Below are 25121 nucleotides of genomic sequence, written 5' to 3'. Positions count from 1 at the left end.
TGATGCCATTCAACCATCTCATCTTCTGTCACCCCCTTGTCCTCCTGCCCTCAATCTTTCCCAGCATTAGGGTCTCTTCCAATAAGTCAGCTTTTCAATTCAGGTGACCAAAGTATTGGAGCTTCAGCATCAGTCCCTCCAATGAATATTCAGGGTTGATTTCCTTTAGGATTGACTTGATTGATCGTCCTGCTGTCCAAGGGACTCTCAAGAGTCTTTGCCAACACCATACCAGTTCGAAAGCATAAGTTCTTTGATGCTCAGCCTTCTTTATGGTCCAACTCTCACATGCATACATGGCTACTAGAAAAACCATAGCTTTGACTATACGGATCTTTGTGGGCAAAGTGATGTCTCTGCTTTTTAATACACTGTAGGTTTGTCATTGCTTTTCTTTCAAGGAGCAAGTGTCTTTTAATTTCATGGCTGCAGTCACCATCTCAGTGATTTTGGAGCCCGAGAAAATAAAGTCACCAGATCATTGCTTCAGTATAAAAGTGACTTGGAGTTGAGGAGGGGTCGGGGGAGTTACACACTTTTGAAAGTAAAAATGAAAAGGGTTTTTCTGGCCTCGTTACCAGCTGGGCCCGGCTCGTTACAGACTTCTGGGTTCAGGATGCTGAATGCAGTTTGCTTTTGGCCACTTCGAGGCCTAGGGTTTTCCTGCCTGTTGGCTGAGCCTTGTGTCCGTAGCACCATAGTGGGGTCTGGGGTCATGTCATTGGCCAGACTTTATTAATTAAAGTGTTTTGGGATCCCCACCTTTGAGCCCGTGTCTGCTGGGGGCTAGCAGAGATGGGCAGACCAGGGTACATGGGGCGCTCGCTGTGGCCCAGGAGCCTGGAGTCACCTGTCGGGACCAGGGAGGCTCCGCTGGCTGCAGGTGTTCCGGCTGCTGCGGTTGAGGCAGATCCGGATTGCTTTAGTGTCCCGCTGTTGCCCAGGACTTGGTCTCGGCTTCCCACTGGGATTCAGACTTGAGCAGGTGTCCAGGGGGTGAGCCACAGGCCAGCTGGCCTCATTGCAGCTGGGTCCAGAGGCCCCTAGAGAGCCCTGGATTTGCAGAGCGTGTCTACACTGAGCGCTTGGGCTGTGATAGTGGCTCAGGGGGAGCTTTCCAAGGGCAAAGGGTGAGGAGTGTGACCGAGGCTGCTTGGAGCCGGGCTCAGGACAGGGCCCCGCTGGGAGCAGAGTGGGGGCGTGAGCCTCTGCCTGGGGTCTGTGGCTCCTTGGGGAAGTTTGCAAAAGTCCCCCTGCATGAATGTGTCTCCTTGGCTAACGGGGTGGCAGCTGGGCTGGAACCGGACGGCCCACGTGGGAATCCTGGCTGCAGGAGTCAGACAGCTGGGGCGCCTCTCTAAGCCATGGCTTCCCCGGCTGCAGAATGGGGCCATGCAGCAGCATCCCTGAGCCAAGGAGTGTATCCAGAGCACATGCTGCTTAGCACTGCCCCGCTGTCCTCTTTTTTATTAAGATTTATTTCTGTTTGGCTGTGCTGGGTCTTCATTGCTGCGTAGGCTTGTCTCTAGTTGCAACAAGCAGGAGCTCCTCTCCAGCTGCAGTGCACCGGCAAGTTGCAGAGCACAGGCTCTGGGGCGCACCACCTTCAGCGGTGGCAGCTCATGGGCTCAGTAGTTGCGGCTCCCGGGCTCTGGAGCACCCTCTCAGTTAGGGGTACACGGGCTTAGTTGCTTCCCAGCATGTGAGATCTTCCCAGATCAGGGATCCCAAGTCTCCTGCATTGGCTGGGGGGTTCTTTACCGCTGAGCCACCAGGGACACGAGCCCACCTGCCGTCTTCATAACCGGGCTGGGGACAATGTGGCATGTTCTTGCAACCACGGGAGATGACTCTAGGTCAAGGTCACCTGGGCAGGCTCCTATCCAGAGATGAACCTCAGGCTTTACCACCCCAGTCATGCTTTGGCTGTCAGATTGAGGGGCGGGGCTTGGTCTAGGTGAGGCTGGGGGGGGGGCTGGGGCTGGGTTTGGGGGGCCCCCCCGCGGGGAGCTGGGACCTGGCCCCCTCTCACCTGTGGCCTCGTCCTTCCCCCTCCCGCCACAGCAGGTCGGCTCAGCATGTCGGTCAGCGTCCACGAGACCCGCAAGTCGCGGGGCAGCACAGGCTCCATGAACATCACGCTGTTCCACAAGGCCTCGCACCCCGACTGCGTGCTGGCGCACCTCAACACACTGCGCAAGCACCGCATGTTCACCGACGTGACGCTCTGGGCCGGCGACCGCGCCTTCCCCTGCCACCGCGCGGTGCTGGCCGCCTCCAGCCGCTACTTCGAGGCCATGTTCAGCCACGGCCTGCGGGAGAGCCATGACGACACGGTCAACTTCCAGGACAACCTGCACCCCGAGGTGCTGGAGCTGCTGCTGGACTTCGCCTACTCGTCGCGCATCGTCATCAACGAGGAGAACGCCGAGTCGCTGCTGGAGGCGGGCGACATGCTGCAGTTCCACGACGTGCGGGACGCGGCCGCCGAGTTCCTGGAGAAGAACCTGTTCCCGTCCAACTGCCTGGGCATGATGCTGCTGTCGGACGCCCACCAGTGTCGCCGGCTCTACGAGTTCTCCTGGCGCATGTGCCTGGTGCACTTTGAGGCCGTGCGCCAGAGTGACGACTTCAACAGCCTCTCCAAAGACACGCTGCTGGACCTTGTCTCCAGCGACGAGCTGGAGGCGGAGGACGAGCGCGTGGTCTTCGAGGCCGTGCTGCAGTGGGTCCGGCACGACCTGGAGCAGCGCAAGGCCCACCTACCCGAGCTCCTCCGCGGCGTGCGGCTGGCCCTGCTGCCCTCCGACTGCCTGAAGGAGGCCGTGTCCGGAGACGCCCTGCTCATGGCGGATGAGCGCACGCGGCTGCTGGTGGACGAGGCGCTGCGCTGCAAGGCCCGGATCCTGCAGAACGACGGCGTGGTCACCAGCCCTTGCGCCCGGCCGCGCCGGGCTGGCCACACGCTGCTCATCCTCGGGGGCCAGACCTTCATGTGCGACAAGATCTACCAGGTGGACCACAAGGCCAAGGAGATCATCCCGAAGGCGGACCTGCCCAGCCCCCGCAAGGAGTTCAGCGCCTCGGCCATCGGCTGCAAGGTCTACGTCACGGGGGGCCGGGGCTCCGAGAATGGGGTCTCCAAGGACGTGTGGGTGTACAACACGGTCCACGAGGAGTGGTCCAAGGCGGCGCCCATGCTGATCGCCCGCTTCGGCCACGGCTCCGCTGAGCTAGAGAACTGCCTCTACGTGGTCGGGGGCCACACGTCACTGGCCGGCGTCTTCCCGGCCTCGCCGTCGGTCTCGCTGAAGCAGGTGGAGAAGTACGACCCCGGGGCGAACAAGTGGACCATGGTGGCCCCGCTGAGGGACGGCGTCAGCAACGCCGCGGTGGTGAGCGCCAAGCTGAAGCTCTTCGTGTTCGGCGGCACCAGCATCCACCGGGACATGGTGTCCAAGGTCCAGTGCTACGACCCGTCGGAGAACCGGTGGAGCATCAAGGCCGAGTGTCCGCAGCCCTGGCGCTACACCGCGGCCGCCGTGCTGGGCAGCCAGATCTTCATCATGGGCGGCGACACGGAATTCACGGCCGCCTCCGCCTACCGCTTCGACTGCGAGAGCAACCAGTGGACGCGGATCGGGGACATGACCGCCAAGCGCATGTCCTGCCACGCCCTGGCGTCCGGCAACAAACTCTACGTGGTGGGGGGCTACTTCGGCACCCAGCGGTGCAAGACCCTGGACTGCTACGACCCCACCTCAGACACGTGGAACTGCGTCACCACCGTGCCCTACTCGCTCATCCCCACGGCCTTCGTTAGCACCTGGAAGCACCTGCCCGCCTGAGGCGGCTGCGGAGCCAGCCAGGTGAGCCCCACTCCCCCGCCCGAACCCACTCGGGGCACAGGCTGCATCTTGCAGGGGAGGCTGGGCCAGTCAGGAAGCAGGTGGCTGGGGGCCTCTGGGACCCCTTTTCTCTACCCTGGAGCCAGAATCTAGCTCCCCCCCCTTACTTAGTTAATCTTGAGCAAAGCAGGTCACCCTTTTGCCAGATGGGGGCAAGCGTCTTAGACTAGCTCCTGGGCCTGGCTGCAGATCAGTCATCGGGGGTCTGTGGACAATTCCTGTGTGGTGCTTAGGCTAACTTTTGAAGTCGGAGGGCACAGTGTGTGCAAGGGCACCCTCAGGAAATGGGGGTCTCCAAGGACGTGTGGGTGTACAACACTGTCGCAGACACCAGCTGTGAGATGAGGGTTCCCCAGAACCATCTTAGATCCAGCACTGGAAGCGCTCATGAATGTGCTGAAGGTGTATATCCCCAGTTTTGGTTTATTTACGGGGAAAGGATGCAGATTAAGAGGAGAGGGCGGAGATGCCTGGGGCAGAGCCCTGGACGGGGGTCCAGATGCAGAGCACCCCGTCCACTCCCCGTGTACTAACAGCATCCGTGAGTGACGGCACTCGCACAGTACTGCCCACCAAGGGAGCTCACACAGCATTGGTGTCCAGAATTTTTATCAGGGCCCCATGGTGTGGGTGTGACTGATTGATTGTCCACACGGTTACTCTCAAGTCAGCTGGTCCAGCATGACCTAAGCCCCCCTAGGTCACACAGACTTCACTCTAAACAAAGACCCTCCTATTGGGTATGACACAGATCACCTCCCAGAAGGTAAGAGCGGACCTCTGGGGATTGAACTTGGGTCAATTACAGGCAGATTCTTGACCGTCTGAGCTACCAGGGAAGCCCCTCTGTTTGGGCAAGGCCACTAATTCTGTCCTGTGCAAATGCTGAGCCCAGGCCTCAGCCTAGACCACTGGAGTCGGGGCATCTGGGGCCCAGGGCTCAGAGCCGTGGTAGCTCTGGGCGAGTCCAGAGTGCAGCCAAGGTGAGCGGCCCGCTAGGCGGGCCCATGAGGAGCAGCAGGAGGGGGTGGACGGGCACTCGGGGGTGGGGACGGGCGCCGCGGGGCCGGGCACCACTGCGGGCATCTGGCGGGGCCATGGCGCTGGGCCCTGCCCTTCTGGGGGCAGCCGTGTGCTCCCCTGTGCGCGGGGGAGCCTCTCGTCTCTTCCCATCCCTCCATGAGATGGAGAAGGTCTTCCTCGGAGCATGGGAACAGCCCCCAGCAGGGCTGCCCCGGTTACCCCGGGTTCCCACACTCTCTGATCTCGGCGACATCGTTCCATGAAGTCACTGCACGAAATAGGAAGGCCACAGTGGAGGCCAGGGGTGAGGTGACACGTGCAGGCGCTCCTTGTGGGCATCGGAGGGGCAGGGGGATAGCAGGAGGGGCTTGTCCAGGGTGCAGGATGGATGCAGTCAGGGGAAGAGGGCCAGCCTGTCCTGGCGGGGCCCTTTCTGACGGGTGGGAGAGGGCTTGCCTGCAGCCCCCCAGGGTGACCCAACCGGCGCTGAGGTTGGATTTGGCTGTCCTGAGCCAGCCTGGCAGGGGCGCAGGGACTGGAATGGGGTGTAGACTGGTGGGCGTCGGAGAAGGTCGTCCATGGTCAGGTCCCAGCTCTTAGCTCGCCTCAGGTCTTCATCCCTTGGGGCAGTGAGGTCCTGGGACCCCTGGTGGACGGAAGGCAGAGGCGTTAATCCTGGGGGCGCCAGGAAGCGCAGGGGAGTGTGGGATCAGATGCCAGGTCGCTCCAGGGGCGCCTTGACGCCCCCCAGGCTGTCCTGGTATCAGCATCTCCCTGCCCACAGCCGCTGCACCGTGCTCCTGCACATCGGAGGAGCCAGCCCTTGGCCCTGGGCTGTTTAGGTCACAGGAACCTCATGCGGAGCCGGCCTGAGCTGAGAATTCCTCAATGGCCTGGCGACTGCTGACAAGAATGCTGAAAACTCCACGCGGCGGAGGCAGTTGTACTTGGCTGGGTGCCTTCTGAATGGAATCTGATGTTTCAGCTGTTAGGTCAGATCCAGCCAGGTCTTCGAGGCCCTTAAAGGGCTCCTTCCCCGGCAGGCAGGCAAGGCTGGCCCCCGCGAAGGCGTCAGATCTGTACAGGGTGTGAAGCCTCGTAAAGAACGGCCTGGGTGGGAACAGGCTTTGCTCTCCGTTAAGGTTTCTCTGCTGTCTTTGTTGAATCAGCTGTCTTGAGAACTCTGGCCAGCCACAGACCTGGGTCCCCTGGGGAGTAGGCTTCAAAGAGAATGTTGGCGTCTCCTTGTTGGAAACCTGTGGTCGCCTGTGGGCCGTGACGTCTCGTCCCATCTCAGGCCGCCCAGGGCCAGGGGCTCGGACCTTGTCTGGTGTTGGCCTGTCCTCGGGACCCTGGAGGGCAGTTCCTCCCAAGTGGGAGAGGGTGGGCGGGAGGTCAGCAGGACCCCATGAGCCTTCAACTTTCCCAGGACTTTCCCCTGTTTCAGGGACTGGGGAAGGGAAGCAGGCGTGGGCCCTCAGCTCTGACTCTTGCTGCTTGACCCCAGTTGCTTAACTTCCCTGAGCCTCAGCTTTCCCATCTGGGAAATGGGGATAAAAATAGTATTACAACAGTTGAGTAGAAAAGATCAAGTGAGGGGCCGGGTTCAGAGTCAGCTTTCCTCCGAGGCTGTGATGAGGCAGGGATGGTGGTGATGGTTTTGGAATGCTTTGGGCGGCCATGGCTCCCGGATCGGGAAGTCCCTGGGCCAGCTCCTCCTTCTGGAAGGGTCCCTCCCGCACGTTCGGAATTGCCCTTTCTGCGCCCCTAGCTGAGTGACGCGCAGGTCTTGTGTTTTTGGCACTCCCCAGCCCGTGGCAGGGTGCTGTGGTCTCGAATGAGGACCCGGCAGGGGCGCTGGGGCGGAGGGTGACGCCTGGGTGTGCCTGGCCCGCCCTTGACTCTGGGTGGATAGCACAGTTGTGGCAAGAGGGCCACCTGTGTCCGCTGCTGCCAGGACCCGTGCAGAAGGCCCCGGCTCAGGTCCTGAGGGCCCGGACCTGGGCGGAGGGTGGCAGGTGGACGGGGTGGGAGGGCCCTGGACAGCAACAGTGGGTGAGGGACTGGGCTCAAGCACCCTCGGCAAGGTTCATGGAGGTCAGGTTGAGCAGAGACTAGTGCCCCTACTGCCCACTGCCCCCTCCAGCATGGAACCCCCCCTCCACCCAGCCTGGCTGCCAGCTGGGAAGCCCCAGTGTCGGGGCCAGAGAAGAGGGTCTGTACCCAGCGTGTCCCGAGTGCACCCCTCCCGGGCTGCTGTCCCAGACCCTCCTGTAGGCATCGGACCGGCCTGGGGTCCAGCCTGCAGTGCCTCTCTGGTCCCCGAGCCAGAGACTCCAGGGACCACCAGCCGGAGAGCCCCTCCTCACGACCCCAGTGACTCCCACGGTCACCCCCAAGTGTTCTGTTTCTCAGTCGTGAGCTAGCTCTGTCTCGGAAGCATTTGTTGGAGGTGCTGCTGGTACTGAGACCCGGGGTGGGCGGCTGGTGTCAGGCCACAGCTGGAGGGCCAGAGTGGGATCTGAGCCCTGGTTGGGCCCCAGGCCTGCAGGGGACTCTGGAGACCCAGACCCCGAGCATCCCCGTGTCTGCCCCTGGCACCAGTAGCTGCAGCCCACACGAGTGCTGCCCAGCGGTGGGGGTGGGGCGCTCTTCGAAGCTCACCGCCGGCAAGATCTCCAGGGCCAGCCCTTGGCTCCTGGGTCGCAGTCTGATCCTTGTCTCTAGGTGACAGTGGCCAGGAGGCCCCTGGAGCTGGGGTGGGCGCCCATCTCTCTGGGCTGCCCGCCAAGTGTAGACCATGCGTGGACGTTCTTTTCTCTTGTTTTCTCTCTCTGAGCTCCTCATCCTGACCCTGCTTGCCTCTGGCCTGTGGTCTTTAGAGCATCAGGGCGGAGATGCAGGCTGCCAGGAGCTATCTTCTCCTCCTGGGCACCGTGGGGGACCAGCCCCAGGGGGTGGGGGTAGGGGCACACGCTCCAGTCTTGCTCTGGGAGAGGCTGAGCCTGTGATCCCCCCACCCGAACTCCGGGGGCCCCACCACCACAGGAGGGTGGATTCAGCACAACCTGTCCTGCCTTAAAGAGGTGGGGGCCAGGAGGAAACCACAGCGCTCCGGGTTCAGAGCTGGGCTGGTGCGGCCAGGGGGATGAAGCACCCCGTGTCTGTCCGTCCGTCTGCACAGTGTGGCCCAGTGCCAGCCGGGATGGCGTTGGTGGCTGCGGGCTGCCTGCCAGGCACCCTTTGGGTGACCCTCAAGACCATGAAGGGTGGTCACAGGCCTGGCGGGGCGGCTCTGCATGGCGGTGGGGTGACCGCTGACCCCACGTCTGCTCTGTGGGGTGGACACGGGTCCTGTTGACTGGAAAAGCAGTGCATAACCTAAGGGTTGAGAATTATGTTTTGTTCAGACAAAACTCAGGACTTAAGCCCAGAAAGCAGCATCTCAGCTCTGAGGGACCACTCTGAAGAGGTCAGAGCGGGGAGCAAGGGTTTATAGGAGATTGTACAATGAAGACCAGGGAGTTGGAACATGAAAAGATAACTGTTAACCAGCAGCTCAGCTGGTAAAGAATCCATCTGCAATGTAGGAGGCCCCGGTTTGATTCCTGGGTCTGGAAGATCCCCTGGAGAAGGGACAGGCTACCCACTCCAGTATTTTGGGGCTTCCCTGCCGGCTCAGATGGTAAAGAATCTGCCTGCAATGCGGGAGACCTGGGTTCAATCCCTGGGTTGGGAAGATCCTCTGGAGGAAGACATGGCAACCAATTCCAGTATCCTTGCCTGGAGAATCCCATGGACAGAGGAGCCTGGTGGGCTACAGTCCGTGGGGTCACAAAGTCGGATGTGACTCAGCACAGCACAGACGTCATAAGAATTCTTTTCTGTGGGAAGATGCGGGGGTCCGGGCGCTCCGCGCGCACCCCTCTGATGCGCCCCTCAGCCACTGGGCCAGTGCACTGTCGTCCTCCTAGCCTCCTGCGGGCGCACCGTCTGCGGAGGCGGCGATGGCTGAGGGCTGCAGCACTTTTCTTTACTGATGTTGCAGGCAACATTTTTTTTTTTTTAATACAGTCCCGTTTCACAGATAAGGAAACTAGGTCCCAGAGAGGCAGCTGGCAAAACTCCGGGTGGCCCAGACCAGCGTGGCCTGGGTGACCTGGGAGGGGGTGCAGGCCTGGGCAGTGCTGCTCCCTGGCAACTCTGCCTTCGGGGTGCCCCCTCCTCCTCCTCAGCATCTCAGGACAGCCTAGAGGGGCTCCCCCCCGCCGGGTCAGAGCTTGGTCTGGGGCGGCAGTGACACCCTGCCCCGAGGGGAAGTCCGTGTCTGCCTTGTGTGCCGGGCAGGTGTGCCAGGCCCCCGAGTTTTGGGTTCACCACCTTAAAGCACCTCTGGGTGTTCGGGGCCCGTGGGCAGCTCTGGATAGTGAAGCCCTTGGAGGGATGGGGGGCTTTCCCCAGCCCCACTGAGAAAACAGCAGCCGCCCTGCCCAGCGCCCCCTTCTGGGAGCTTGCTGACCCCTGAGCTGCAGCAGCTTCGGCAGAGCCGGAGTCCGCCTTCCAGAGCCGCACGAGCGAGAGCTGCGTCCCATTGAAGGAGAAAGGTCCACAGGTCCCTGCGTTGGCTGGAATTGTGTTCGTGATACTGTTACTTAAACACGTACAGACTTACAACTCGATGTCAGCTCCCTGCCCTTGTAGCTGACCGCTGCCCAGGTGAAAGACACCCGGAGCTGTAAGACTGAGGATGCGGTCGCTGGTGACTGAAGCTCTGCCGGAGGTGGTGTCGTCTCTGCCTCTCGGGTGGCTGAGTGTGCGGGTTTATGGGGAGGGGGCGCCTCCGTCTCTTTCCTTTTGGAGTCCCCATGACGCCCCCTCCGGCAGCTGGGTGTCACGAGGCGGGGGGCGTCATCTGTGTCCTCTGGCACAAACCTGTCTCCTTGGTTTAGGGCCACCTCTGAGCCCATGGCGCTCAGCTGGTCAAAGTAAGAATGGCATCTGGCATGGAAATGGTGCATGGATGGGTGTGGACCGCTGGGGTGGGGAGGACCCTTGGCGAGAACCCCAACCCTGTTCCCAGTACGCCGGAGAGCCTGTTTTTGTTTTTAGTATCTATCTATGTATTCAGCTGCGCGGGTCTTAGTTTCATGTTTACATCTGAGCCACCAAGGAGGCCCTCAGGTTCGGCACGTGGGATCTCTCATCTTCGCTGCAGCATGCCAGCTCTTAGCTGCGGCATGCAGGATCTAGTTCCCTGACCAGGGATTGAACCCGGGCCCCCTGCATTGCACGCATGGAGTCTTAGCAACCCGGGCCCCCTGCATTGCACGCATGGACCACCAGGGAAGTCCTCAGAGAGCCTGTCGTTAAAACAGAACCGCACGGAGGGGGACAGCCCTGTGTCGCTGTCCCGAGTGTTCCCCGCTCCGCACCCCCTCCAGCTCCTTCCTGGGCCTGCTGTGTCCTTTCTCCGCTAGGTGAGCATCCCAGGAGCTGAGCTCCGGCCAGGAACCCCACCTCCTGGACGGACACACGGCCACGGCCACATCCCTGCTTGGAGTCGGGCCAGATTACGCCGAGCTGTCGCTGTGGGTTGGGCTTTAGAAACCGACCGTACTGGCCAGTTGGGTTTTCTTCGTTGCTTCCAGGATGTTTTACACTGAACCTTTCACATGTGCTAGATGGCTCCATCCTTCTCTGGGAGGCAGGTCTCTCCTCGTTTTCCATAGGAAAACGTGAAGCTCAGAGCGGATGCCACACTGCGAGCCTGGCTCTGGAGTGTGGGCTCCACAGCCATCTGACCTCGTTCACTGCTGCGTCCGTCCTGTGGGGTCGGGGTTGACAGGCTGTGCGGTGAGTATTTGTCAAGTGCAGGGATGAATGTGTTGACTGCTGCCCGCAGCTGTGCTGTTCCTCCTGATGACGTGACTAACCGTGACCAGTCTGTGCACCTCCCGCCCCATTCTCTGACCACGTCCGCCCACCCTCCCTTACCATTTGCACCTCACTGGCCTATGTTCAAATTCTCAGAAGTGCAGGACTCCCACACCAGGGTCTCTGCACATGCTACTTCTTCTGCCTGGACTGCTCTTTGCCTCTCGAGCTAACTCCTGTCTGTCCTGCAGGTCTAAGGGCGTCCTTCCCACACCCTCTGCCAAAGTAGAAGTCCTTGTTTTAATCTCTAATTTTTTTCTTTTAGTATTTAAAGAATTTTTATTTTATATTGGAGTAGAGCTGATGAACAATCTTATGTTAGTTTCAGGTGTACAAACAACAAAGCGATTCAGTTATATGTCTACTTGGATGTATTCTTTTTCATTTTTTGCCCATTTAGGTTATTTTAGAATATTGAGCAGAGTTTCTTGTGCTATTCAGTAGATCCTTGTTGGTTATCTTTTAACTTTTTTTATTACCTAAAAAAAATCTTTGTATCGGAGGATAATTGCTTCCCAGCATTGCCCTGGTTTCTGCCATGCATTGTTTGTGCTGGGTCTTTGTTGCTGGGTGGGCTTTTGTCTAGTTTTGGGGAGTTGGGGCTGTTCTCTGTTATGGTGTGGGGGCTTCTCACTGCAGTGGCTTCTCTTGTTTGGGGAGCACAGGCCCCAGGGCGTGCAGGCTCAGGAGCTGAGGCTCCCGGGCTTAGTGGCTCCGTGGTGTGTGGGGTCTTCCCAGACTGGGGATCGGACCTGAGTCTCCTGTATTGGCAGGCAGATTCTTTACCCCAGAGCCAGCAGGGAGCCCCTCGTTATCATTTTAAAATATAGCAGTGTGTACATGTCAGCCTCAAACTCCCAGTCTGTGCCAACCCCCGGCTCTTCCCCTCTGGTAACCATAAATTCATTCTCTTAAGCCTGGGAGTCTAAAGTTTCTATTCTGTAAGTAGGTTCATTTGTATCACTTCTTCCTATCCATAAGTGATGTCCTATGATACTTCCCTTTCTCTAACTTCATTTAGCATGAATCTTTAGGGGCATGCATGATGCTGCAAATGGCACTGTTTCTTTTTTTTTAGTTCAGTTGCTCAGTCATGTCTGACTCTTTGCGACCCCATGGACTGCAGCACGCCAGGCTTCCCTGTCTATCACCAACTCCTGGAGCCTGGTTCAAACTCATGTCCACTGAGTTGGTGATGCCATCCAACCATCTCATCCTCTGTCGTCCCCTGCTCCTCCTGCCTTCAGTCTTTGCCAGCATCAGGGTCTTTTTCAGATGAGTCAGTTCTTCACATCAGGTGGCCAAAGTATTGGAGCTTCAACATCAGTCCTTCCAATGAATATTCAGGACTGATCTCCTTTAGGATGGACTCGTTGGATCTCCTTGCAGTCCAAGGGACTCTCAAGAGTCTTCTCCAACACCACAGTTCAAAAGCATCAATTCTTCAGCACTCAGCTTTCTTTATGGTCCAACTCTTACATCCATACATGGCTACTGGAAAAACCATAGCTTGGACTATATGAAACTTTGTTGGCAAAGTAATGTCTTTGCTTTTTAATATGCTGTCTAGGTTTGTCATAGCTGTTCTTCTAAGGAGCAAGCGTCTTTTAATTTCATGGCTGCAGTCACAATCTGCAGTGATTTTGAAGCCCAAGAAAATAAAGTCTTTCATTGTTTCCAGTTGTTTCTGCATCTATTTACCATGAGGTGGTGGGACCAGATGTCATGATCTTTGTTTTTTGAATGTTGAGTTTTAAGACAACTTTTTCACTCTCCTCTTTCACTTTCATCAAGAGGCTCAAATAAGCAGGGTGACAGTATACAACCTTGATGTACTCCTTTCCCAATTTGGAACCAGTCCATTGTTCCATGTCCAGTTCTAACTATCACTTCTTGACCTGCATATAGATTTCTCAGGAGGCAGGTAAGGTGGTTTGCTATTCTCATCTCTTTAAGAATTTTCCAGAGTTTGTTGTGATCCACACAGTCAAAGGCTTTAGCATAGTCAATGAAGCAGATGTTTTTCTGGAACTCTCTTGCTTTTTCTATGATCCAAAGGACATTGGCAATTTGATCTCTGGTTCCTTTGCCTTTTCTAAATCCAGTTTGAACACCTGGAAGTTCTCAGTTCATGTACTATTGAAGCCTGGCTTGGAGAATTGGGAGCATTACTTTGCTAGCATGTGAGATCAGTGCAATTGTGTAGTAGTTTGAACATTCTTAGGCATTGCTTTTCTTTGGGATTGGAATGAAAACTGACCTTTTCCAGTCCAGTGACCACTGCTGAGTTGTCCAAATTTGCTGGCATGTTGAGTGCAGCACTTTCTCAGTATCATCTTTTAGGATTTGAAATAGCACATCACCTCTACTAGCTTTGTTCATAGTGATGCTTCCTAAGGCCCACTTGACTTCACACTCCAGGATGTCTGACTCTAGGTGAGTGATCACACCATCATGGTTATCTGGGTTGTAAAGATCTTTTTTGTGTAGTTTTTCTGTGTATTCTTGCCACCTCTTAATATCTTCTACTTCTGTTGGGTCCATATCGTTCTGTCCTTTATTGTGACTGTCTTTGCATGAAATGTTCCCTTGGTAGCTTTAATTTTCTTGAAGAGGTCTCTAGTCTTTCCCATTCTATTGTTTTCCTCTATTTCTTTGCATTGATCACTGAGGAGGGCTTTCTTATCTCTCGTTGCTGTTCTTTGGAACTCTGCATTCAAATGGGAATATCTTTCCTTTTCTCCTTTGCCTTCTGCTTCTCTTCTTTTCTCAGCTATGTGTAAGGCCTCCCCAGACAGCCATTTGGCCTTCTTGCATTTCTTTTCCACGGGGATGGTCTTGATCACCACCTCCTGTACAGTGTTATGAACCTCTGTCCATAGTTCTTCAGGCACTCTGTCATATCAAATCCCTTGAATCCATCTGTCATTTCCACTGTATAATCATAAGGGATTTGATTTAGGTCATATCTGAATGGCCTATTGGTTTTCCCTACTTTTTTCAATTTAAGTCTGAATTTTGCAATAAGGAAAAATTGTCTCTTAATAAAGTCTGTTTTGTCTGATATGATTATTGCTGCTCCAGCTCTCTTTTGATCTCCATTTGCATGGAGCACATTTTCTCCTCAGTCTGTGGGTGCCCTAGATCTGAGTGGGTCTCTTGTGGACAGCATGTATCCTCTCCTTTTGCCATTTTGTTGATTTGTTTTTGTAGATCTTTTTTCATCCCATTTTGTTCTCTGGTGATTTGATGACTAACTTTAGTGTTGTGTTTGGATTCCTTTTTCTTTTTTGTGTTTATCTATTGTTAATTTTTGGTTTGCAGTTACCTTAAAGTTTTGATTTAGCAGCCTATATATAAACAAGGTTGTTTTAAGTTGCTGGTTTTTAAATTTCAAATGCATTTCAAATATCCTGCATTTGTATTCTTCTCTCCTCACTGCTGCTGCTAAGTCACTTCACGTGTCCAACTCTGTGCGACCCCATCCCTGAGATTCTCCAGGCAAGAACACTGGAGTGGGTTGCCGTTTCCTTCTCCAATGCATAAAAGTGAAAGTGAAGTCGCTCAGTCGTGTCCGACTCTTCATGACCCCATGAACTGCAGCCCACCAGGCTCCTCCGTCCATGGAATTTTCCAGGCAAGAGTACTGGAGTGGGGTGCCATTGCCTTCTCCGTCTCTCCTCACATTTGATGTCATATTTGTGTGTAGGTTATTTCATACCTTTACTGTATGTTTACCTTTATCAGTGAGTTTTCCCATTTGTAATTTTCTTGTTTCTAATTGTAGCCTTTTTTTTCCCACCTCGAGAAGTTCTTTTATCATTAGCTGCAAAGCTGGTTGGGGGTGCTAGCTTTTGTTTGTCAGTGAACCTGTTGATTTTTCCATCAAATCTGAATGAGAACCTTGCTGGATAGAGTATTCTTTGTTGTAGATTTTTTCATCAGTTTAAATATAGTGTGAAGCTTCCCAGGTGGCTCAGGGGTAAAGAATCCTCCTGTCAATTCAGGTGGTGTGGGTTCAGTCCCTGAACCCCTGGTGGGAAGATCCCTGGACAAGGAAATGGGAACCCACTCCAGTATTCTTGCCTGGAAAATCCTGTGGACAGAGGAGCCTGCTGGGCTACAGTCCACAGGGTTACAAAGAGACGGCTGTGTTCTCAAGATGTGTCTAAGCAGCCCGCCTGCTGAGGGGTGGGTTTGGGTTCCCACCCTGTTGGAGCCCAGAGCTTGTTGGGTGGGGTCAGGTCCTGGTGAGAAAATGATGCCCTCCAGGAAGGCTCACGACAGTGAGTACTCCCCAGAATGACCGCCTTCAGTGTCTTTGTCCCCGCCGTCTGCCACAGCCGCCCCCCACTTCCACAGGAGACCCTCCAGTACCAGCAGGTCGGTAGGTCTGGCCTAGGCTCTTATGAGGTCACTGGTTTTGTTATTTCTTCCCTGGTGGCTCAGACGGTCAAGTGTCTTCCTACAATGCAGGAGACCTGGGTTTGATCCCTGGGTCGGGAAGATCCCCTGGAGAAGGCAATGGCACCCCACTCCAGTACTCTTGCCTGGAGAATCCCATGGACGGAGGAGCCTGGTAGGCTACAGCCCGTGGGGTCGCAGAGAGTCAGACACGACTGAGTGACTTCACTTTCACTTTCGCTGGGTCTTCGTGCGCATAAGATCTTCTGTGCGCCCTCCCAGAGTGGAGTGTGTTTCTCCCAGTCTTGTGGAATTCCTGTAGTCCAGCCCTGCCGGCCTTCAAAACCAGGTTCTCTTGAGGTGCCTCCTCCCAGTCCAGACTGGGGAGCCTGACAGGGGCTCAGAACTTTCACTCCCATGGGACAACTTCTATAATGACTTCCAGTTTGTGAGTTTCCCTCCTCGCAGGTGTGGGATTTGATTTTATCGTGATTGCACCCCTCCTGCCATCATATTGTGGCTTCTTCTTTGTCTATGGAAGTAGCGTATCTTTTCTGGTAGGTTCCAGCATTTTTTTTTTTGTCGATGCTTGTTCAACAGTTAATTGTAATTTCGGTGTTTTCGTAAGAAGAGGTGAGCGCACATCTTTCTGCTCTGGCAGTTTGTCTCCGCTACTGTTTTATGCACTTGCTTCCTTCCATGTTTTATTGGCTCTTTTTTCCCTTTGAGTGAAGCTCAGTTTCACTTGCTTATAGCTTGCTGGTGCAGAAGGCTCTCACCCAGGACTTTAGACCACAGTTCCTGGTGCAAGATGGCTCTCTAATCTCTCAAGTTTTTTTCCCACATACAGCACTTCTGTGTGTGTTGGCTGTATACATTTGTTCGTACAAGCCTGCAGTTTCTCCCACTGGAGCCAATCCACAGAGATGGTAGCTGTGTCTGCCGTCCCCTTTCTTTGGGCTGCTGTCCCCTTTCTCTGGGCCTGGCACAGTGCCTGCTGGGTTGAGGGTGTGCAGTGTGTGTCTGGAGAAGCTGGATGGAGGTGAGCAAAGCCCAGCTCAGGGCGAGCTCCGTTCTCACTCCAGGGTCTGCGCCCCAGCCCCTCCTCGTGGCCTTGCCATCAGGTCCGACTCCAGGTGAGGACAGAAGGCGGTGGGGGCGATTCACTTTTTCTCTCTCGTTCCTCTGCAGACGCTGTGTGTTTCTCCCCGCCCCATGGCCGCGGCCCTCGCTCTTGCACGTGGCCCTGACCTTGTGTGTGGGTCGCTCCGCCCGGCCCAGTGCTCTGAGTGGCCAGAAGCCGGCCCACCAGCCCTGGGAGCGATGGCCTCGGGGGCTGCTCTGAGCTTCAGGGAAGAAGAGCCGTCTCCCACGTCCTGTGTGTCTGGCTGAGGCCTTGCCTGCTTTGTGGTGGTTTGCGGGGGGAGAAGACCTTCCAGGGGGCCGTGGACGGACAGCAAGAGTCCCTCAGCGTAGAGGAGAAAGACACGTCTGCAGAGCCTTGAGGGCATCCTGGACTGGGGCAGGGGGCTGAGAGGGCGGGGCGGGTGTGGGACAGCACAGCCTTGGGCTCCGGGCTTCCCTGGTGGTGGTGTGAAGTCTCCCCACACAGGACGCCCCCAGCCCCTGGGAACTGGGTGCCTGGAGGCCGAGACTGGATTGTGCTGTGGAGAAAGTCTTAAGGGAGAGAACCGTTCAGTGACAGCCACCAGGCCTTCTCAGCAAATGACCTCCAGGCCACCAGTGTTAAATAGGCTCCCGAGAGGCGGGCCTCACCCCCAGCAACCCCACCATCTCCCGGGTGCAGGCGCAGGTGTGCAGGGACCCTGGGGGGCACGTGCCCATGGGGCTGTCCATCACCTCCCCTCAGAGTCCAGCCCAAGAGGCAGTGATGACCCCATTTCCTGCCAGGAGCACACTGACCCCAGAATTGGACCCTACCTGCCCAGACCAGGAGCAGATGTGAGCTGGGCCCACTGGGGGACTCCAGGGTGCCCACGACAGACCCCACCACGGGCTGGACTCAGCTTGGAGAGGATGACAAAGCCCTGTGACGCTGGCCTCTCAACCTTCCAACTGGTGATGGGGTCTGGCTCACGTGTCTCCTAAGCTCAAAACGTGACAGTGGTTGCAAGAGAACTGCCAAGCATTTGTTCATTCTCCCACCTTCCAAGTATCGGGCACCTCACAGGTCCAGCCGCAGCCGCGGGCTTCTGGAAAGGTCGGCTCCTACCGGTGCCCCCTCACCTAGCGTTTGAGGGTCTGGGCTTGTCCCTTGCCTGCCCTGGTGCACCCAAGTAGGCTGTACTGCTCGTGGGGCCGGTTGCCTCCGAGTTGGCCCTGCCCCCTTCCAGGACCTCCGTGCTGGCTCCGGGCCTGTGGGTGTCCCCGGGGCCCCAAGGGCATCTCTAGTGCAGGGTTGGCCCATATTGTGCACCAGCCACAGGCCATCCGCTTCCCCGGGGAAAAAGCAGAAGGCACATCTCCAGGTTCCTGGGACCCCACGGCCCCCGCCTGTGTCCGGGGCTCCACCTTGCTCTCGGTGCTTCCTCTCAGACACCCAGAAGCCAGGGGCCTGGTCCCCGGAGATGGCTCAGCCCGAGAGGCCGGGGAGGCCCGGGGGAGCGGCAGCCCCGGTCCAGCGCCCGCACCGCCTGGAGGCCCCTGGCCTGTTGGATTGCTGCGCTCGGCACAGGTCTGGCAGCACAGAGGACCTCACGGTGCTTTCTCCACAAGTTGTGTTGTTTTTACCCATTTCTAACTTAATAAAAGAGTTGAGAAATCTTGCCTTCCTGGGGTGCCGAGGCCAGTCTTGGGGGATGCAAGGTGTGAGTGGGCTGGTTTCCGCCGCAGCAGTCAGGGCTCACGGCCTGCTGGGCTGGGGGAGACCCACGGGCACCCAGAGGTCAGGGCCTCCTGTCCTCAGATCGTTTCAGCAGCACAGGCCTCACATTGATTCTCATGTGGGGTGCTGAGGACTCCTTCCCTGAACAGCCCATGCATGAGTGGCAACTTAAAGCTGTAATTCCACTGATTGCCACGTTTGTGTGCTGTGAGCCCCCAGTAAACACTAATTTGTGTGAAAGTAACACCAGCTGCGTTAAGAGAGGCATCACCACTCGAGGGTCTAGCATCAGTCACAACACTAAGGCCCAGGTTTGCCTGCGTGCCTTTTACTCATTTTCGTAGCTGTTAGGTGCTGTAAACTCAAAGTGGGACAGGCAGGGCTGTGACAGCCGCAGAGTAAAGAGGAGGCCCTGTACAACGTCCCACCGCAAGCTCTGGACACCAGCCACACCCCTGAGGACGGGGACAGTGGCCAGCACACCGTGGGGAAAGATGAGGTTGGCGTCCATTCCAACAGTGGCCTTCACACCCAAAGTACTGGACTCAGTCTATACAAGGATGCTCTCCCATGAAAACACCCCTTCAGGACCACAGTAAGTAACTTTTCCGTCTAAACTTATAGAGACGAAAGTAAAATGAAAAAGCAGAGGAACTAATCCCAATTAAAAGAACAAGAAATCCTGTGAAAGAACAAATAATGAAGCAGACCTCACCAGTCTACTAGACCCCAAGTTCAAAGAGCAGGTAATAGAAGTGCTAAAGTCATTAAGAAAGATTATTGATAGAAATTACTTCAGGCATCTTTTCTGAACACGACAGATGTGAAGCTCAAGATCAATCACAGAAAGAAAAATGGGGGAAAAAACAAATACATGGAGACTAAACAACATGCTACTGAAGACGCACTGCTCAATGATCAAATCAGAGGAAATCAGGAAATATCTTGAGACAAAAGACAATGAGAAAAAAAAAGGGAGGAAAAAAAGACAATGAGAACACAATCTTAGAAGATCTATGGGACGCGGCGTAACAGTTCTAACGGAATTTCATAGTGATACAGGCCTTCCTGAGGAAACTAGAACAATCTCAAGCAACCTAAAAGAATAAGAGTAAATAAAGTCAGCAGAAGGAAGGAAATAAAAAGTTCAGAGAGAAAATAGAGATTAAAAAAGAACAATGGAAAAAAAAAGTGAAACTAAGATACTTTTTAAAAAATAAAATTGACAAACCTCTAGTCAGACTCACCAGGAAAAAGAGAGAGAGAAGCCAGATAATCAAAATAGGAACGGAAGAAGAGAAATAACTTCTAGTACCACAGAAACATCATCATGTTAGAATAGTAGGAACTGTTGGTGGTACAGTTGCTAAGTCATGTCTGACTCTTGTGACCCCATGGACTGTAGTTTGCCAGGCTCCTCTGTCCTGGAGATTTCCCAAGCAAGAACACTGGAGTGGGTTACCATTTCCTTCTCCAGGGGATCTTCCCAACCCAGGAGTCAAACCCGGGTCTCCTGCATTGCTGGTGGATTCTTTACTGACTAAGCTATGAGGGAATCCAGTGGACAGTTAGGTGGCAACAAATTGGACACCACAGTAGAAACAGGTGCATTTATAGAAACCTACAGCCTGCCGAAATTTGAGTCAAGAAGAAGCATCGTTTTACCAAACCAATCACTAGAAGTGAAACAGAATCTGTAATTGTAAAAACTCCCTGCAAACGGAAGTCCAGGACTGGACAGCTTCACTAGGTAAACAAAGGATTTATCCTGATCCTTCTCAAACACTCTCAAAAGAATGAAGAGGAGGGAACAACCACAAAGTCACTCTATGACGCCACTGTCACCCTGATACCAAAACTAGACAAAGCCACTAAAAAAAAATAAATTTACAGGTGAAAATCTTTGATGAATACTGATGCAAAATTCCTCAACAAAATATTAGCAAACCTTGACAGCCGGCAGTCTAATGGGAAGGATGTATTGGGATCACAGCCGCAGGGACTCTGTGGGACCCCCAGCACGTGGCCTGCTCCAGATCTTTCTGGTGTGCATTTCTGGGCCTGGGACTGGGGCGGGCACCAGGAGACAGGGGCTTGGTTAGCTCTTACTGAATGCTGCTGGGCCAGGTCCAGCTGCCGGGTGAGGGTGGACAGGGTGGGTCCCTCTCCAGCATGTCTCCTGGTCTGTGCCGGGCTGGTTCCAGACACTGGAGTTCACTTCGAGTCTCACTGCAGGCATCCTGCATCCTCAGCCAGCCAAAGCAGTCAGAAATTTTCACCAGCGGAAAGATGTCCTTCCTGCAGCAGCTTCTGTCATTTGGACACCCTTTGTGCGTGGAGAAAGTACTTTTTATCCTCCACTATTGCTGCAATGAAAAAAAAAATCAATAAATAAGACTAATAAAAATATGGGAATATTTAAATTAAAAAACTCAGCACACTGAGGGACTTCACTAGTGGTTAAGACTCCTCGCTCCCAATACAGGGGACAAAGGTTCAATCCCAGGTCGGGGGACTAAGATCACACATGCTGCATGGTATGGTCCTAAAAAAAAAAAAAATTAGCAAACAGAATTCAGCAGTACATAAGAAGGATTATACACCGTGGTCTAGTTGAATTCATTCCAGGTTTCAAGGATGGTTCAACATACACAAATTAATAAATGTGATATACCCCATTAACAAAAGAAAAGACAATTATGGGTAGCAGGTTATACAGAGAAAAACAGCTTACATATCACACTGGGGTACAATCTGAAAATGGATAGAACTACATGAATTGACCAAATACACTCAGAGGCTTAGAAAAGAAACCTATGGTGACTGGAGAGGGAAAGTACTGAACAGGGATAAATTAGCATGTGCAATTATTATATGAAAATGGTATCTGTGTAATCAACAAGGACCTATTGTTTTGTACAGGGAACACTAATCAACACAATGGAAAAAGCTATCTGGGAAACGGGGGCAAAAACCAGTAGATGTAGTGGTATGTATAACTGAATGCATGTGCCTGATGGAGAAAACAAAAGCAACATCGCTTATCATCTCTGTTCCAATAGAAATAAAAGTGATACAAAACCATAAAAAAAAGACAGAAACTACATGATCATCTCAACAGAGAAAACGCATTTGATAAAATTTAATATCCATTCATGATAAAAGCTCTCACCAAAGTGGGTATTGAGGGAACATATCTCAACATCATAAAAGCAATTTATAACATCCCGACAGCTAATATGACAGTGATGAAAACATAAAAACCTTGCTAAATAAATTGAGCAAGACAAGGATGCCCTCCCTCACAACTTCTATTCAACACAGTATTGAGAGTCCTAGCTGTGGTGAATGAAACAAGAAATAATAAATAATAATAATGAAACAAGAAGAAACAAGAAAGAATAATTCAAATTGGAAAGGAAGAAGTCAAACTCCCCACAAACCTAAGGCCTAGAATAGACAGCCCAGAATTAAACCCACACACCTATGGTCAACCTACAACAGAAGCCAGAATATACAGTGCAGAAATGACAGTCCCTTCAGCGGTGGTGGTAGGAAAGCTGGACAGCTACATACACTAACAAATGAAATTAGAACACTTCATATACAAAAAGAAAGAAAATGGTTTAAAGACCAAAATAAAAGATACGACATCCTGAGACTCCAAAAAAACATGGGCAACAGCGGTGGTGGTGGAAAAGCTGGACAGCTGCATATATTAACAAACGAAATTAGAACACTTCAAAAAGAAACAAAGTGGTTTAAAGATGAAAATAAAAGACATGATATCATAAAACTCCAAGAAACCATGGCAAAACATTCTGTCATAAATTGTAGCAATATTTTCTTAGGTCAGTCTCCCAAGACAAAAGAAATAAAAAAATAAATGATACCTAATTAAAAGCTTTTGCATAGTAAAGGAAACCATCAACAAAATGAAAAGGCAGCCTATGGAATGGGAGGAAATATTTGCAAACAATGCAGATGATAAGAGGTTAATATCCAAAATATACAAACAGTTCATACAACTCGATAAGAAAAGAACAAACTACTACCAATGAAAAAAAGGGGGGGGGGGCAGAAGACCTAAACAGACATCTCTCCAAAGAAGACAATACAGATTGCCAGTAGGTACCTGAGAAGACGCTCAGCATCACCATTAGAGAAATGCAAATCAAACCCACAATGAGGTATCTCCTCACATGGGTCACAATGACCATGATCAGAAAGTCTATAAATGCTGGAGAGGGTGTGAAGCAAAGGGGACCCTCCTACACTGTTGGTGGAACTATAAATTTGTACAGTCACTACAGAAAACAGTATAGGGGGTCCGTTCAAAACTAAAAATAGAGCTACCATACCATCCCATCACTTCATGGCAAATAGATAGGGAAACAGTGGCTGTCTTTATTTTTCTGGGCTCCAAAATCACTGCGGATGGTGATTGCAGCCATGAAATTAAAAGATGCTTGCTCCTTGGAAGGAAAGTTATGACCAACCTAGATAGCATATTAAAAAGCAGAGACATTACTTTGCCAAAAAAGGTCCATCTGGTCAAGGCTTTGGTTTTTCCAGTGGTCATGTATGAATGTAAGAGTTGGACTATAAAGAAAGCTGAGCACAGAAGAATTGATGATTTTGAACTGTGGTGTTGGAGAAGACTCTTGAGAGTCCCTTGGACTGCAAGGAGATCCAACCAGTCCATTCTAAAGATCAGTCCTGGGTGTTCACTGGAGGGCCTGATGTTGAAGCTGAAGCTCCAATACTTTGGCCACCTGATGCAAAGAGCTGACTCATTTGAAAAGACCCTGATGCTGGGAAAGATTGAGGGCAGGAGGAGAAGGGGATGACAGAGGATGAGATGGTTGGATGGCATCACTGACTCGATGGACATGGGTTTGGGTGTACTCTGGGAGTTGGTGATGGACAGAGGCCTGGAATGCTGCGGTTCATGGGGTCGCGAAGAGTCAGACACGACTGAGTGACTGAACTGAACTGAACCATATCATCCATCAGTCTCACCCCTGGGCATATATCCAGAAAAGGTGAAAACTAATTTTAAAAGATACATGCACTCTAGTGTTCACAGAAGCACTATTTACAACAGTCAAGACCTGGAAACCATCAAGGTATGCATCAGCAGACGATTGGTTTAAGAAGATGTGGTATATATAAACAAATATTAATCGGCTGTAAAAGATAATGAATTATTGCCATTTTTAGCAACATGGATGGACCTAGAAATTATCACACTAAGTGAAGTAAGAGAAAGACAAATAGGATACCACTTCGTTGTGGAATCTAAAAGATAATACAAATTAATCTATATACAAAACAAACAGACTCACAGATGTAGAAAACAAACTTGCTGTCATCCGAGGGGAGAGAGAGGGGTGAAGAGGGATAAATTAGGAGTATGGGATTAACAGATACAAGCTACTATACGTAAAATAGATAAGCAGCAAAGATTTACCATATAGCACGGGGAACTATATTCAATATTTTGTAATAACCTGCGATGGAAAGTTATCTGGAAAACACACACACACACACACACACGATGGAAAGTTATCTGGAAAACACACACACACACACACACACACACACACACACACACACAGCTGGGTCACTCTTCTGTATACCTGAAACCAACACAATATTATAACTCAACTATACTTCAACTAAAAAAATAAAATTGTAGGCGCAGGCAAGACACAGCCCTGGGCGGTGCGGGTGACCTGACCGCACGTCGCCCCCTGGTGGCAGGGGGAGGCACCTCTGCTCTAAACCTCAGGGTGTCCAGGCCCCCAGAGCCAAGCCTGGGCTTTAACACTGTGACGTAATGCTTCAGATGCTAGAGTTGGGGTATTACAGCACGTTTCTCATAAAATTGATCATCACCTGAATGGGTGAGTGGATCTCAAAAGTACAGTGCTGGTAGAAGAGCCAGGAACAGAGCTGCCCTGCGTGGCCTCCAGGGCCACCCCTGGGAGGACACTCTGGCCCCATCACACTGTTCACTCCTGCTGCAGGGCTGAGAACAGCCAAGGCAAGCACTGTCTCCTCCCAGGCCCGAGATCTGGACACTTGGGATCAGCCTTGGGTCAGGCTGCTCTAGAAAAAGCCCAGACAGGAAGTAGGTGTGTTTCTCATTTATGCAGCTGTGCTGAGTGTAAAGAAGCCAAGACCAGAGTGGCTGCACAGGGTTGGGCCCAACCTCCTCCTGTCTTGTGGATCTGCTGGCTTGCATTGAGGCTTCTACCTCCTGGCCCAATATGGCCACCTAGGCCCTGCCCTCTCATCTGCATTCCAGGCACTGGGAGGGGACGATTATGATATGACCAGCAAGCCTCTTTAAGGACACATAACTTCTGCACACTCCCAAGGAAGGCTGAGAAGTGTCAGTAAACCTGTATTACTGAACAAAGGGGAGAGAAGCTATCAAGGGACAATACCATCTCCATCTACCTGCCTGGTGTGCAGTGGAACCTGCCTATGTGGACCTGCTTCCTCTTCTCTGAGCAGGACATGTGAGTCCAGCTATCAGCCCCTGACAGAGCCTGGCCCCTCGTGTGCTGGCCTCCGTCAGCTGTAACTCTGGTGCCCCCTGACCAGTGCTTTACATCCTCACCTCCTTTAATCCTCACAGTGACTCCCTTGGAGGTGGGCATCCTTGTCCCCTTCCTGCTGGTGAGGAGAAAGGCCAAGAGGTTAAAGCTGCTCGTCACAGGCTCACACTGGTGGGAGGCCCCAGGCTGCAGTGGGCAGAAGGTGGCCTTCAGGGCTAAGCCCGCCTTCCCAGCTGTCTCATTTGTGTGCAGGCTTGAATAAACCACTTGATTCTCTGACAGAGGCTTACTGATGGCGGGGTTAACAGAAGGGATTGAGGTCAAGCTCTGTAAAGCGCTAAACACCAGGGAGCCCTGGATACAGTAGGAATGGCCACCACCATCGCAGGGGGTGGGATATGCGCCCAGTCCGCGCCCTGCAGGCGTGACCCCAGGCTC

General features: G+C 53.2%; 1 protein-coding gene across 12 annotated transcripts in view; it reads left to right on the top strand.

Annotated features, from left to right (window-relative positions):
• The window catches only part of KLHL25 (kelch like family member 25), a 49955-nt gene extending 31904 nt beyond the window's left edge, over window positions 1–18051 (top strand). For 9 of the 12 annotated variants that reach the window (XM_065906499.1, XM_065906498.1, XM_065906504.1 and 6 more), the window contains 2 exons: window positions 2065–3869; window positions 16461–18051. In XM_065906499.1, the coding sequence (XP_065762571.1) occupies window positions 2079–3848 (1770 nt within the window). In that variant the 5' untranslated portion in view covers window positions 2065–2078 and the 3' untranslated portion in view covers window positions 3849–3869; window positions 16461–18051. The remainder of the gene's footprint in view (window positions 1–2064; window positions 3870–16460) is intronic. The other 3 variants (XM_065906505.1, XM_065906508.1, XM_065906506.1) reach the window with 1 other exon arrangement.
• Window positions 18052–25121: the final 7070 nt, after the last annotated feature.

This window comes from Muntiacus reevesi, chromosome 15 (genome assembly GCF_963930625.1).
Source record: "Muntiacus reevesi chromosome 15, mMunRee1.1, whole genome shotgun sequence".
Taxonomy (NCBI): domain Eukaryota; kingdom Metazoa; phylum Chordata; class Mammalia; order Artiodactyla; family Cervidae; genus Muntiacus; species Muntiacus reevesi.
The sequence above is the reverse complement of the archived record's forward strand: the minus strand, read 5'-3'. Positions and strand labels throughout refer to the sequence as shown.